The sequence below is a fragment of the Notamacropus eugenii genome, chromosome 2, assembly GCF_028372415.1.
Source record: "Notamacropus eugenii isolate mMacEug1 chromosome 2, mMacEug1.pri_v2, whole genome shotgun sequence".
NCBI classification, from domain to species: Eukaryota; Metazoa; Chordata; class Mammalia; order Diprotodontia; family Macropodidae; genus Notamacropus; species Notamacropus eugenii.
Genome location: NC_092873.1, coordinates 156,428,857 through 156,445,033, shown reverse-complemented (window position 1 = coordinate 156,445,033; position 16,177 = coordinate 156,428,857). Strand labels below are relative to the sequence as shown.

The 16,177-nt window shown below is 33.6% G+C and overlaps 1 protein-coding gene across 9 annotated transcripts in view; it reads left to right on the top strand.

Moving 5' to 3' along the window:
• SNAP91 (synaptosome associated protein 91) overlaps nt 1-16,177 on the top strand; it is a 170,038-nt gene that overhangs the window by 119,639 nt on the left and 34,222 nt on the right. For 3 of the 9 annotated variants that reach the window (XM_072642708.1, XM_072642706.1, XM_072642707.1), the window contains exons 15-20: nt 2,595-2,702; nt 3,363-3,629; nt 3,855-3,932; nt 4,095-4,166; nt 4,656-4,739; nt 5,853-5,936. The exons of 1 other annotated variant lie outside the window; for it this stretch is intronic. In XM_072642708.1, coding sequence (XP_072498809.1) covers nt 2,595-2,702; nt 3,363-3,629; nt 3,855-3,932; nt 4,095-4,166; nt 4,656-4,739; nt 5,853-5,936 — 693 coding nt within the window. The remainder of the gene's footprint in view (nt 1-2,594; nt 2,703-3,362; nt 3,630-3,854; nt 3,933-4,094; nt 4,167-4,655; nt 4,740-5,852; nt 5,937-16,177) is intronic. 5 more of the 9 variants (XM_072642711.1, XM_072642709.1, XM_072642712.1 and 2 more) reach the window with 5 other exon arrangements.

Genomic DNA, 16,177 nt, shown 5'->3' with positions numbered 1-16,177 from the left:
GCTGAAGTTAAATGACTTACATACCTGAAAGGTGGAGAAATCCACTCTTATCAAAACCCTACTTTTTGTTTCACAAACATTGTTACTTTCTACTTATTTGGGGTTCCTTGGTGATTTTGTGAGATCATATAGTTAGAGTGAGATTTAAGTATCTACCATTTTTTTCTTCAGTAATTATAGATGGCTAACAGCGTGTCCCTAGTTCAACTTGTGGGAGAACACTGTCCCCCATCTCTGACAGTTACTGCAAACCTTCCCATAGACAAGAACTTAACTCAACTTGTAAAAAAAAAAAAAAAAAAAAAGCTTATTAACAAATGTTAATATATGAATATGTAACTGAACTTTTCATTCTGATGAATTAAATGAGTTGAAATACCATTTAAAAGGGAAAATTTTGGAAAGTGTTCAGCACATTTTATATTGGAAATAAATGCTTGTAAATTTGTCTAAGAACTCTTTACAACACATCTCATTAGTCTTTAGTGTCTTCTTATTTAACCATAGTCTTTTATTCTGATTTTTACTTAGCATTTTCTCAACTGAACTATTTCCCCCTCAGATCTTTAAACAAGGTTTCATAAGGCATGCTTTCCAGTTATTTTGCATACTTTGAAAAGTTTTTCAGGTACTGCCTTTATAGTCAGTTTTGAACTATAAGATATAGAGGCATTCCCAGTTGATGAAATGCTTTGAAAATAAATCTGCTACACTGATTTGCCTGGAAACATATTTCAGCATGGATAGTATACACCTCATTACACAAATATTTCAATTATGTTTGCATTGAAAATGTTTAATTACATTGTTGAGAAATTATTGGTGAAAACCATTTCTGTCTTGGTTTTATGGGTTAATTTTCAAGAATAAAAATTTAGCTATTAACTACTGTTTAATAAGTTTGAGGGCATATTAATGATTCTTACTCTTTTTGTTAAACTTTATATTGACAGTGACATGAAATTTTTTCTAGAGAGATGTTTTCCATTCTATTCCTTTCCACTCATGGTAGTATAAACTTTACCATGAAAATTTTCCTGTATATATGAACTTTAAAAACAGTATTGAAATTGCAGGATTCCTTTTCAGTAGGTAGTATTTTAAATAAATTTTATAGACACTCAAAGAATTAAGCATTGAATATCAATACATGGATACATATATATGTAGCTATGTAGATAAGTATGTATTGTATATATTTGTATGACTTGGGTGCATGATTTTGTACTTTTGTCTAGCATTAATTACTTCTAGAAATAAAACATCACATTGTGTTTTTATATGTTTTATACCAAACTTATACAAAAATGTTCATATTTTAAAACCCATAAAAATTTGAACTTCTGTATTTTTAAAATGTTGGTAATAGTTTAAAAGGTCAGTTTTAGAGAAACATTCATTAAAAAAGGTATTATCTAAACCTTCACTATTATACACGTTTTAAGATGCTTTTTAAAACAGTGACATTATTAAGCATATGCATGCCCAACTTCGAGTTATTTAAAATTCTTTGACAAAAAGGTTAAATACCATAATCTTTAAAATATGAAATAGATTGTCTTGTCATTTGATTTCATATAGTAGGCATCCTATCAGATATTCTTTCTAGAATGTGCTAACTTAATAAAAAATAAGTTTTGTAGGATGAAATGATAGTAATGTTGAATGTGGTTAAAAGATAACCTCTTGAACATACTGAAACTGTTTCTGGCAAGTGCATTAATAAACTCTGACAAGTACAGTACTTTATAAGCTTTCTAGATACAGATAGTTCACTGATGGCATAATGACATAAATGTTGGAACAGAGGATGACATGAATAAATAGAGCAAGCCTGAATTTTTCAGCAATTGAAGATAGGTTTTTCATACTAATTGGAGCACTACTGTAATATCTTTAAAAAACAAAAACTAATTAAATCATTTTAAGAGAAATAAGGGCACTTTAGTCATGCCACTTATTTCTTTAAAATAAATGTCTAAAAATGCTTTCATTGACTAAGAAAGTTCTCAACTTTGTGGGTAACTAAAAAGGCTTTTTATTCTGTTAACATTCTTGCTTTACCCTGTTAAACATTTGGAACTACACTATAGGTGATGCATTCCATATGTATTACAGGTATCTATTTACTAGATTGGCATTAAAGAAGACATTCACATTTGCTTTAAGCCACTAGTTAGATGTATCATAATAGTTACCTTGAGCAACTCTGAACATGAAAATTTTAATGTCTTAACTGACATTAGTTTACTCTTGTATTTTAATTTTTAACATCCATTCTAGTTAATTTCAGATATTACATAAAACATGCTGCTGAGAACCCTTATACAATGAGAATCATGTTATCTTTTGGACTTTAATGTGCCTTGGCAGTAACAAAACTGAACCACATAGTATGTAACTGACTAGAAGGAATGCAAGGAAAAATTTACTTCATGACTGTCAACAGTGCATGACCCATAAAAATAACATTTCTAAAAATTCATGTTGTATAAGGGAGCCTTCTTCTGCAATTTAACTTGGTTCTTTTACTATATTTTCTTCTCTTTTTATTCTTTTAATTTCTATTGTTTAAAAAAAACACTGCGCCCAAGATGCCTTTGCAGCTTCTCCTGGTGAAGCCCCTGCAGCACCTGAAGGGGCAGCAGCACCAGCTACCCCAACCCCTGTAGCAGCAGCACTTGATGCATGTTCAGGAAATGGTGGGTTTTATGTCATTAGCAAGTCTCTTGTTTTGTGTTCTAGTATTAAATCCTATAGTCAGATGTGGCCATTTGTTGTTGTTGTTTTGTTGAGTTTTTTTTTTTCAATTTATCAGTCATTTTTGGTTTTTTGTGAGTACAAAGTATCATTCATTAAATTAAATTAATAAAATCAACAGTTAAAACATTAAGATAAGAGACGTGCATACTTCTCAAAATTGGCAATTTTTCAAGATTGACAATTTTTGTCAATGTAAGTATGCTTTCTTAATGTTTTTTTCTCTAATGCTATAGAGTACTTTTTATTATACTAGTCTAAGTAACTATAATAAACAGCATGTTTTTGTAAATGTAAAGAATTTCTAAGTTTGTCAGGTGGGTTTTGAGGATCTGAAGATATACTCCCCTCATACTTCATTCTGATCTTACCCAACTGAAGTTTGAAATCTTTACCTTTGTACTTGTAAATTTCTTAAGAAGACAAAATTGTGTACTAATTATTTACACTGGTTAGGATTACACTGGAGTAGAGCCCCATCTAAACACCTAGCTTGTGTGTATATCTGTGTATGGTGTATGTTATCCTTGGCTGTGATTATTTTCTCTTATTTCTTTCCTTACTGATCCTTTCTATATATTCTCCACTTTCCTTTTTACAAGACCCTTTTGCCCCATCTGAAGGTAGTGCAGAGACTGCTCCTGAACTGGACCTTTTTGCAATGAAGCCACCTGAGACCAGCATTCCTGTAGTTACCCCTACAACTAGTGCAGCCCCCACGATTCCCGCAACAACTCCTTCTCCTGCTCCTGCTGCCGCAGCTGCCACTGCTACTACTACTACTGCTGCTACTGCCACTACCACCACCGCCACTACACCTGCCACTACCACCACAACCACTGCTCCTCCTGCTCTAGATATCTTTGGTGGTAATTCTTTAAAGCTCTTTGATTCTGGTGGATCAAATTCTGGTTTGTCAAATGCACATACAGCATACACACATAAAAGTTGCATGTATACTGTATATTTAAATTATTTGCTACAAACCATGTGCAACATACCTCAGAATTCTCCTAATCGAAATTCAGAACTGGAAATGAATGTTGTTTCAGTTCAGTCAAATTGAGTAAAGGTATATATATTCTTGGTCTTAGATTTATTTGAATCTGCTCCTGATGTTGCTGCAGCACCTAAGCCGGATGCTACTCCTAGCATAGACTTGTTTGGTACAGGTAAAAATAAATAGATCCTTTCTTTCATTTTGATTTCTTGGATGTTTTCATGCTTAAGCTCCTGATTCTCATTTGTAATGATAAATTTGTTAGATTTTTTTGACTTTGATTTCAGCTTTCTACTTACTTCTGCTTGATTTTGGTTTGTTTTACTTTTGGAAGATGCTTTCTCATCTCCTCCACATGGGCCTTCTCCTGTGCCTGAGAGTTCTCTCACTGCTGATCTCTTATCTGGTGAGTTCTTTTGCAGAATTCCAATCTTCTTAGCTGGCTGATGCATCATTATGTGTGGACAGATAATGAATGTCCTTGCATATGTGCTATTTGAGTCTTTTAGGCTAGATACAATTAATGAGGAATTCAGTTCAAGCTTCTCTTAACCATCCAGAAGAAATTTGATGGGCTATTGTATTGGTAAAATTTACCATTCCCCATCTTGTTATCAGTTACACTAAATAATATGCATACTCTTCAGTCTGGGCAGGTGGGGAAAAAATAACAGGTAAAAATCCTTAATTTTGATATTTTGAACCACTTTTTCTTCTGACAATTGGTATATATCTTAAAATGTGAATCTGCTTTTGCATTATTAAAAAATATTCTCTTCAGTGAGTTTGCTCATAGGATTTATTACTCTTGAGTATAAATATAGATCTCAAAAGAACTATCAAGGCTCTCAGTTTTCTTTGACATACAACATTATCTGTTCTCTGCTTAACTCAGTGGATGCATTTGCAGCAGCATCTCCTGTAGCCACTGCCTCTCCGGCAAAGGTGGATTCTTCAGGTGTGATTGATCTTTTTGGTGGTGCGTATTAATCTTTCTTCACCACTTAACTCACTTTTTTCTCAGATTATTTTTATACATTCATATTCATTTAATTCAATCATTTTCTTACTTTTACAAAATCACTTTTCTGTCTTAATGTAAATGTGATTTTCAAAGCTATGATTTTCATCCATTTCATTTTTTTACTATTATATATTCATCATTTTTCTTGCATAGTTTAAATATACCCAGGTAATTTTTCCACTGTCTTCATATAAAATACATTGATTTGGAATTTGTCTACCCTGATTCTTTTTTTTATCTCTGTTGCGTTAATCAGCTTTTACTTAATTCTTGAAAAAATCATTGCAGTCAGATTTGAAAGGTTAAAACTTGTAATGGACTTAATAAATTCTCTAATTCAGTCAGAATTAAGTTACTTGTTAAAATCCTCCCACAAAATTAGAAGATACTTTGCTTATTTAGAATATTCTTATGATGGAAATGACATAACTTTTATGCCTAAAACTATACATGAATGTACTCTACAAAGTTTACTGCTTTTGACTACATATACTCAGTGGTTTGCCATAGTTGACAGACAAAAGGTGCAAGTCAGAAAGCTTTACTTGCTGAACTTCTGATGAAGCACTAAAATATCAGTCACTGCATTCAAATTTGGAAAGCTAAGTCTTGAGCTGAAAATACAGATACAATCAAGTTTGCTTCTTGCACCAATCTAAAATTATCAAGTATCAAAAAGGTGATCCATTTCTAAATAGAAAAAAGATTATCTTTCTGATTAAAGAAAAATTGGCAGTTTTTGTTATATATGGATGATATATAGGACTTAATCCACAAATTTATTCTGTGGAAATAAATTTTTATTTTCTTCTTATTCTCTCTTCCAAGCCTAAGATTAAGGTCACAACTTTTTATTAAGGGACATTTACTCTTCTTCAGTGATAATTTCAACAATCAATTATTTTGAAAAAAGATCAGTGTTCAGTTTGTATTCACATACCTATAAGATGTATATCACTAGGGGATACAAGGTGCTACAATTATGCATTTCTTTGCATAACATTGAATCAATGTATTCACCGTTTAAACTCTTTTACCTTTCTTGCTGCAAAATGGATAATCCAATAGATGCTTTTGGAAGCAGTGTTTCTGAACCCCAACCTGCAACCCAGGCTGTTTCTAGTTCCTCAGCTTCAGCCGACCTACTAGCTGGTAATTAATTTAAAATTTTTAAATTAAATTTTGCTTTGTAGAAATTTAAGATGGGAATTAATAATGGGGTATGTGTTTTCCTTTTCCATTGATCTCATAGAACTGAAAACAAAATTATATAATCAAAAGCTGCTCATTATATTCTTGAATAAATTTCATTGCATTTTGTGAAATTGGTTTAAAAATTCTATTATATGCAAAACCATCCTTATAGATTAAATAGGTTACTGTAATCTTTCCATTAGGCTATTTTCTTTATTGTTCTTCTAAAGAGGTGCTATAATATAATGAATGTGGACATATATTACTCTTGCCTTAAGTTTCTCTTTTGTGCCAGCAATTTGACATTGTTTGTAGAATCATATGAATCACATGAGGAGAAATTATTACTGACCCCTGTAGTTAGTCTGAGGCTTGTTACACAAGGTGCTTCTATATATACACCTATATATACCTATATATACACACATACACACACGTATATATACATATATACATGTGTATATATACATGTATACATATATATTTACATGTGTGTGTATATTTCTGTCTGGAATCTACAATTAATTCCAGTCCACCATGTTTATATAATACAAGACACACCAATAAATTATTAATGATTAATTTCTTTTGCTTAGATGAGTCAGTTGGAAATTTTTGAGAATTTTAAGCCTTTAACTTGAGAGGAAAATAAAAGCCTTCATAACAATACCTACAAGAGTTACCTGTACTAGAATTTGGTGGTGGTTTATGTCCTCATCATTATCATGCTAGAAGAAATGGTACTTCTCCTTTGCCATCTCTACCACTTAGAGCCTAGGTTTGTCCTGGCTATTCCATTGGCTACCGGTACTTCTTCAGAGTTCATTTTATGCCAGTAAGTGGATGAATTTTAAATGGATTATCCTATACTCATAGGATTTCAGCCTTAGTCATTTTGTCAGAGCCCCATAAACACTGCTGCTTATGGTGCTTTTGAAGCAACAGTTCGTGCAGCGAAGATACACAGGGATAATTGTAGCTGCATTAAGTTATAGCTGGTCAGCTCTGAAAGAAACTTATCTCAGATTCTGGCGAAGTCTAAGATTTTCTGCCAGTGTTACAAGTTGGCAAATGAAAATTTGAAGTTCTTGTTAAGTATAGAATTTTAAAAAGTACTTAGTGTTTGAATTCTAACAGATAATTGCATATGATAAAATGTTTCTAACTGTTTCATGAAAGAAAATAAAGAATAAGTATATGCCATTATTTCAGTGTTGCCCATGCATTGGTAAAACATGTAGGTGGCTTATGGTATTTGCCAGAGTGAAAAGACCTAATGTAAGTCATGATTCACTCTATAGCTAAAAATGAGGGAGGATGCCCATTGACCACAGAATGTATATCAGCTCAGCCATTGAATTAGAAGGCATCACAAGTTTTCAGATTCAGGTTCAGAATTAGAAGGACATTTAGGCAGAGAAGAGGATATGCTGTCATAGTACATATTGATCGTAATGAAAAGCTACAGGGGAAGGGAGGAAAGGAAAGATAGAGGAAGGAAGAAAGAAATTGTCAAGAAAGGACTAAATAATAAAATTACTTCTTTCATATCAGTTATTAAGGGGGGAAGTTTACTATAAAAGGTATTTAAAAAAAAAAGAACAAAGATCAGTAGGACATAAAAAAAGATCTAAAGGGTCAAATATTTTTATGAGAATTTGAACCAAGAGCAGGAAAGGTAAAAAAGGTGAATTAATATTCCATGGTTAATCTTATGTGGGAGAGAAAACAGAGTTGAAAGTTGCACAAATGGAGAAGTGGGTGAAAACACTTCTACCAAATTCATAAGTGAATGATGAAAGGATAACAATTCCTATGATCTCTCAATAAGAGGTGACTGTGGGAGAATAGGATTAAAACAGTGGATGGAGTGAACTGAGATGAGGTATTAAGGGCACATGGAATTCTTGTCCCAGAAGGGAAATGACAGATTGCCACTCAAGAACATTTCCTTGGGAAAGAAGGTACATGTCTACAGTAAAAGACAAGGACCTTAAAATGTTTTTTGTCTGAGTAGAATTCACACATTAGGAGACTAACTTCTCTGAGAAAGGATTTTAGCCAAAACTAGGGGAGGGGAGGAAGAGGGAGAGCATAAAGCCAGATAGAAACTATTAAGATGTGATCAGACCTCACAATTTGAGATATAGAATGACTCCAACCATACACTGTTGCTCCTATATGACATTATCCCCTTATGAATCTGTATTTCTAAGAGAGAGATGTACCTCAGTGTAGGGAATATGGAGTAAGATCATCAAAGACAGTAACTTAGAAATTGGATAAAGAAAGCTAAAATTGGTAATTCAAAAGCAAGAACAAGTAATGATATGATCCATGGATCAGAAAATAAAGTTCAGAATGGAACTTCTGTTTGCCTCAGTTTCCTCATCTGTAAAATGGGGATGATAGTAGCATTTACCTCAGAGTTGTTGTGAGGATTAAATGGGGTAATATTTTAAAGCTCTTAGCACAGTGACTAGTACATTTTGTTGTTAAGTTGTTTTTTAGTCATGTCTGACTCTCTGTGATCCCATTTGGGGTTTTCTTGACAGAAATACTGGAGTGGTTTGCCATTTCCTTCTCCAGCTTATTTTATAGATGAGGAAAATGAGACAAACAAGATTAAGTGACTTGCCCAGGGTCCCACAGTTAGTAAAAGTCTGAGATGGGATTTGAAGTCAGGAAGGTGAGTCTTTCTGACTCCAGGCCCAGCACTCTTTCCACTGCGCTATTTAGTAAGGACTTGTTAACTCTTATAATAATAATATAATTATCATTACTATCCCCCTTGCATCATTGTCTACAGTGGTTTTCAAAGCTGGGAAAAGTTTGGCATGTTGTTTCCTTTCTTCTTTCGAAGGACTACAGTTCTGACAGTTATCCTTAAGTGGAAAGGGCTGATTCAGAAGATTGTGCCTTCAGAAGGTCCCTATTCTATTCAAGACAACAGCATCCTTCCAGTCTCTCAAATGTGAAACCTCAGCATTATCCTTGACTTCTCCCCCTCCCTTACCTCACAATATTCAGAGGTGAAATATTATTGTCACTTTGCTGGCTCCACATCATCTCTCTCAGCCTACTACTTCTATCTACTTTTATGGCCTCCACCCTAATTTATGTTATCACCTTGCACTTGATCTATTTCAGTAGTCTGCTAATTGGTCTCTCTGCATCAATCTTCAACCATCTCCAATCCATCCTCCACACAGTTACCAAAGTGATCAGGAACAAATCTAACCATGGCATTCCCCTCCCTAATTAATCAACTCCTGTGGCCCCCTATTACTTCTAGGATAAAAAGAGAAACTACTCTGGTTTTTAAAGCCATTCACAATTTGGTCTCCCTTTCCATGCTTAATATATATTTCTCTTTGACCAACCAAACTGACCTTGCTGCTGCTCATACACCAGCCTTTGAACTAGTTGTCTAACCCCGCCCACTTTACTCTGAACCTTCATTTTCACCCCTTGGAATCTCTTACTTCTTTTAAGACTCAGCTCAAGAACCATCTTCTACATGAAGCCTTTCCTTATCCCTCCAGCTCCTAGTGCTTCAACTCCAAGAAATTACCTTGTATTTGTTTTGTATGATCCTGTATATACTTTTTTACGTGTATGTTGCCTCCCCTGGTTGAAGGGGAAGTCCTTGAAAGCCAGGACTGTTATGTTTATCTTTATATCCCAGCACTACGCACAGAGCCTAATACATAAAAGATGTATGAACACCTGCTGATTAATTAATTCTCACTCATTAGAAGATTTTAGATAACCATTCTCAGTAATTTTGGAGAAAAAATTCCTGTTTTGGTGTGAGTTAGACTAAATGGCTACTGAGGTCCTGCCCAACTCTAAAATTCTTGGAAGAATTTAGAGAAGGTACTGGTAGAATGGAAGAGAAGAGGAAGAAGAGGCCTGATTCCCTGTCAGAGAAACTTCAGATAGTGATTAAAAAGTAAGAATCTTTATAGCATGGAAAAAGCTTACCCATTTTTTAAACATGTAATTGTATTCTTCACTTACCTTTGCATATTTCCTCTACAATGCTTTGTAGTAAATCTTCTTTGTAGTGAATCTCCAGAATTAAGTGAAAGTTTGCTTTTGATAAACAAGGGAAAGGGAGTAGAGGGGGAAAAAACTTAATTTACCTCTGGTCAGCTGGGAATAGAGGAAACCAAGAAAATAGATGGGTGGTGGTGGCAGCCAGAACTCAAAAAAGTGACGTCTTTTTTGGGTTGCCTCATAAAAAAGAGAAGAGGTGTCATGAGGCAGAAACACATCACTGGTTTTTTCTCCTCAAGTACAAGCCTTCTGGAAAAATTATCTACTTTCTAAGTTTTAGTAGAATTCTTGGGAAATTCCTTTCTCTTCATCCCTCCTATAGTAGTTTCACTAGAATAAGGCAGAAATTATATTTAAATTTTAAATATTTCAAATTTCTTTATTTTTAGGCATTAAAAGTATTTAGCAAATTATACTGCCTATTGCAATTCCAGCTTAATTTTCAGGTACTTCAAAGGGAGCAAAGAATCTCAATTGTTCTATAGGCTCTCTGTCATCTCAGAATTTTAAGTATTCATGAAAGGATAGTGTTTTTCCAAATTTAAAAATAAAAGATTAACTGATTTTTCTATAGTCTATTGACTGTGATTAACATATTTATCTTAATTTCTCTTAATTTTATCATTAAAAAATATTGAGTTAGTATTGCTTTTAAGGTCCTACGCTTTTATAACATTTTTATAACAATTTTAACATTAATTTCAGCAATTGTCAAGTTTTTTTTTAAAGTTACAATGATTACAAAAACAATTCTTGCCCACTTTGAGGATATTTTCTGGTACTTTTCTTTATACCTGATCTACTCTCTCTCTTGGCCACCTGTCAGGAACTAAAATAAGTATCTGATAGAAATTGGACCAGGTGTTGCCTATTAGTTGTTTATAAAATAGGGTAAGAAAGAGGACTGAAAACAGTTAGTTAACAAATGTCACTATTAAGTTTTCTGCACATGTTACTTATTACATACGTAACATTTTTTTCCCTTTCTGTAACTACAAGTTCCTATTCCTGCACTGATGATTTAAAAAGATGTTATTTTGAGTATTTTTCTCTTCCAAAATTTTCCTAGACTTCTTTTCCATATTGATTAATTTAATGACCTGTTGTCTGCTTTAAAATAATTTCTAGTTTTTTACAGCTTATTGTTTTTTTTCTTTTTATGATGCTAAACTCTTTGCTTTCATCATGATCAAAAACATTTAGATCATTTTTAATTCTTATTAAATATAGTTCTTAAGTATATGTCTTGTTATTTTATTCATAAAAAATGTATAGTCACAAATAAAGGTACCATTGGTTATGGTCAATTAGTGATCTCTGGAGACATACTTTCATCCAACTTGTACTTTTATATAAAAATTTCCATTAACATATTTTTCCTTCTTTTTATACAGTAAAGCTTATTAGAAGATATTTTATCAAGATAAATAACTTTATCATATTTCAGCCAAGAAGTAAATATTAGTAAGACATAAATTAATATGATTTTTTATTGGAATCTGGTGATCAGATGCTTTAGGATTGTTCCCTTACCCAACTATCTTATTCATACTTCATAAGATAGTGCTGGGTCATCATCAGATCACTTAGTTTCTTTCAATGTACTATAGTTAGTTTTGTCTGTAAAACTGTTTTACATTACAATTTATGTCACTGCTATGTATATTTGACTGTCTTATGGAGATTTAGCCCTGACTGAAGCTTGACAAGTAATACAAACCAAAAGAAGCAGCTTCAATATTATTTCCTTTTGGGTCAACATGGATGAGATAATAAAGTAAAGAGACTGATTTCTATAAGCTACATAAAAAAAGTCTTTCCAAAATTAAGTGAGTCAGTGATGGAGCTCAGAATTCAGAACTTAAGACTCCAGTTGGGTGGGTGTGTGTGTGTGTGTGTGTGTGTGTGTGTGTGTGTGTGTGTGTGTGTGTGTGTGTGTGTGTGTGTGTGTGTGTGTGTGAGAGAGAGAGAGAGAGAGAGAAGAGTAAAGGGCTATTTCAGGGAGAAAAGAGATCTTTCCCAAAAAATGGAAAGATAGCTGAGTCAGGGAAAACTAGGAACTATTTCAGAGAATGGCAGATCAGGTACAATCTACACGTTAGGTCAGTTTAAATACACCAAAGGGTAGAAACCAGTTAATATCAGTGGAATTCTATGATGATCGTGGAACAAGATGGATTTTCAGGTATGAAAAGAAGGTAGCATATGTACTAAATAAAATGTCTGCCTGTCTTTACCAAGGAAAATACCAGTAAAATTCTTGCTCTTAAATCATCCTTTGAAAAGCTGGGGCTGGGGCTGGAGGGGTGTGGGGGGAGGGGGTTATAGAATGGTTAATACAAAGAGTGTTGGCCTTCTTCCCAAAGGTAGAATGGTTTCAAGCCACTTACTGTGTGACCTTGGGCAGATCACTTAACCCTTTTCTGGGCCTCAGTTTCTTCATCAATGAATTTGGGGGAGAGAGTCAGAGACTAGATGATTTCCAAGGTCCCTTCCAGGTTTAATTCTATGCAAAATATGTGATCCTATGATAAACTGGAAGTCAATAATAATTCACTGGGACTAAATGATACTTTTATGGACATTTTAAAGAAATCAAAGAATAAGATCATGTAACCCTTATTCTACAAAGGATTATAGAAGTTAACTGGGATATTAGAGACTAGTAAGTGTTGCTTCTGTGCCAACTAATTTTGAATAATATATTTTTTAAAAAGAACTCCTAAATACTGTAGCAAATCTAATCAGTTCTCTGTAGGGATGGGGAAGGCATACTGGTTTCTTTTCATATATTATGAATTGCCTTAGAAGACAAGAAGATAGGATTAAACAAGTACTTCTCTGAATGAACAGGCATGATCTTATTTGAGAAATCTGATGGTAGGACCTACTAACATCTTATATTTCCAGATGATACTTAGTTCTTCAAGGAAGTAAGCAGTAAAGCTAATTGAAAAAATATTTATAAAAAATATTAAATAATAAAGAATATTTATTTTGCAAGCCTTGATTACAAACATACCTTCTCTTCTTACGTCATTGAATTGCAGAGTTAAAAGGGAGTAGGAAGGTTATAGTTTAATCCCATACTCAAATCATGAATTATGACTGCCCTAGGGATCATAGTACATATAGTCACTCTCTTTAAAGGAATGACTTTCTGAAGACATCAACCCAATGTGTTGCTGTGCCCAAAAGACCAACATTATCAAAAAAGAGTATTGAAAGGAAAGTATAAACTATTATCCTGCCCTGTAAGCATAGAGTAGTAGTCATAATGGCACTGGAGCTACTCCAGAGTAAGGATAGCTAACTTATTAGAACATTGGGTTGAGGGAGCAAACCTGTGATCAGGAAGGCTCCCAGATAAAGAAACTCCTCTTATAAATGCAGGCTGACATCTTGAGTTGATAATGTATGAAATTATGAAATAATAACAGGCACCTTTGGGTACTCATCAGGAAAGACTGCAATTAGCATCAGGAAAGCAGGTAACAATTACACTTTAATTAAACAAAAAAGGAATGGGGGCAAAAAGTCCATAAAGGCAGAGACAGGCAGTGAAAAGTGGTACAGAGGCAGATGGAAATGTGAGGACAAGGAATAGATTGTTGAAAGACAGAGTAGGGAAGAAGATGAGGTAAGGGAGAGAATCACTCTTACATAACCATGAATTAGAGTTGGGAGCACTAGGCAGCATGGACCGTTAAAAGTTGGAGAAGTGCTTGGTGGACAGGAGTTTGAGGTCTCATTTTTATAGGATTTTGGGGGAAAAGAGACCAATTCCTACTTGGGCTACCTTGACTTTGATTCATTAATATATCCAATTCATCTCAAAATTATCAGTATCTTTTTTAAAGTTATTAGCACCTTTTTGGTGTTCTTAGTGTGGGGCTCTGTAGTCTGGATTTTGTCTGAACTTTATACATCACGGGAGAACTTTGACAAGCAGCACCTGAATGGTTTCTCCTGGTTCAGTACATTCTACTAGGATATGAATTTTAGTTAATATGTGATACAGTTTATAAATTATGCTCCTTTGATCTTTGGGACACTTTGTATGTGTCTTCCAGATTCCCCTTTTTGCTGTCTTATTTCCTGCTATTACCTTTATATAGATATTAATAAATTTACTTACTACACAGACTTAGAGGGCAGGGGCAGTTGGGGAAACCAGTACAATATAACATTTTAGCATATGCCTTCTTTACAATTTATATTCAGAGTATTGCCTAGGGCAATAAAGTAGCTAAGTGACTTGCCCAGGTCCTACAGCCAATTGGTGTCAGAAAGAGGACTTGAATCAGGTCTTCCTGGTTTTGAAGCCAGCTTCATTGTCCACAAGGCCAATTCTCTATCCACAATGCCATCTTACCTCATAAATGGCTATGTTAAAATAGGTAAATCATTTCAACTTTGAGCCTTAGTCTCTCTTCATCTATAAAATGGGAATGATAAATATCCACACTACCAGCATTCTTAAGAAAGTTCCTTGCACACTGGAAAGGTCAGTATAAATATAAGGTCTCAGTTAACCTGCAAGTAAAGTTTATTCTTAAAACTTGCTTACTATTCATGATTTTCTCATGTAATACTATAGCTTCTTGCTTAATGTGGTACATTGCCAAATACCTACATTCTACACAATGTTTAATTACCTTTTACAAGTCTCTCATGATTTAGGTTTCAATAATGCACTAAATTTATTTTTCAAAGCACTTTTTAACTTTATAATCCTATAGAAATTTCTGCTCTTAATTCATAGCAAGATATAATTTCTGCATTTTTCTTTTTTCAGTCGAAGAGATTCTTTGATGCATAGTCCACTGGAGATAGTAAACAGTAAAATATTGAAAATTTTGCTGCATGTACCTTTCTTTGCCTTAGAAAGGGAACTTCAGGTATTTTACTGTTTTTCAGAAATAGCTGTTTCATCCATCCCAGAAATAACTTAGGCATATAACTTATACCAATATATCTGTTATAATTTTTTTTAACTGAAGAAGATAAAAGAATGAGAAGCTGAGCTCAGGTTGATTGAAACAATTGTCTTGGTTTTTTCACTACCAAAAAATAATCTTTTAATTAAATTATAGCATCCTTAAAGATAGGGACTACCTTATTTTCACCTATCTCCTTGTACCTAATGCAGTAACTTGAGTATGATAGATACTTAATACATATTTGTTTGCATCGTTGAAAATTTAACTACTACTTAAGTCATAAAGCTTGTCATATAATAAATCTGCTCATTATTTATAGCACAGCAGAACTGTTGTATATAATTTGCCATGGTCAGTTCACTCCATTTTTCTGCCTTAGATTGCATTCAAATGACTGTGAAGGAAAATTGGTCATTAAAAAGTCTAGGAGTGAACCATGGTGATTCACTGTATGGTGTTACAGTCTATTTTTCATTCATTTAGACACAATATAAATTTTGCCATGGGAATGGAATATAAAGATCCCAATCAGTTATAACTTAGTAACCCTAGATTCAAAGCAGAAACAGGATTTCAGTTTTTAAACTATTTTCAATTTAACAAATGTAGAAGTGGGCCAATTCAAATGTAGATTTTAACATAGGCTTGGATTTTTAAGGTCTAAAAATTACTAACCAAGTAGACAACTCTTCAAGCCCTTCACAAGAACCTAAGATATAAAAGAGAATTTCATGTATCCATGATGTAAGAATATTTTTGTTTGTTTGCAGAGGACAGGGCAGGCAAATTTTGGGGTCTAGCTTTACGTAGTATATTAACTAGGAAATAGCTATTCTACTACTGTTTAAAGGTGAATTCTGTTCTATGTAGATAGTAGCTAACATGTAGTACTTTAATGTTTACAAAAAGCCTTCCATATATTATTTTATTTTGTCCTCCCAACTATTGCTGCTATTGCCATGCTGTTATTTCCCCACTTTATAAATGAGAAACTAGGGCTTAGACAGCCACACAGTTAAGTGAGATTTAGAAAGCAACAGATAGGATTTTAACTTGGGTCTTCCCAAATGTTAAGTCTAGGACTATGTAACACTACCTCTCTTTCCAAAACTAGATAGAATGACTTTGTTTTTTGACACAAAAGATAAACAGCTAGAAAATGTGCCATGAAATATATAGAATTCTGTTATTTAT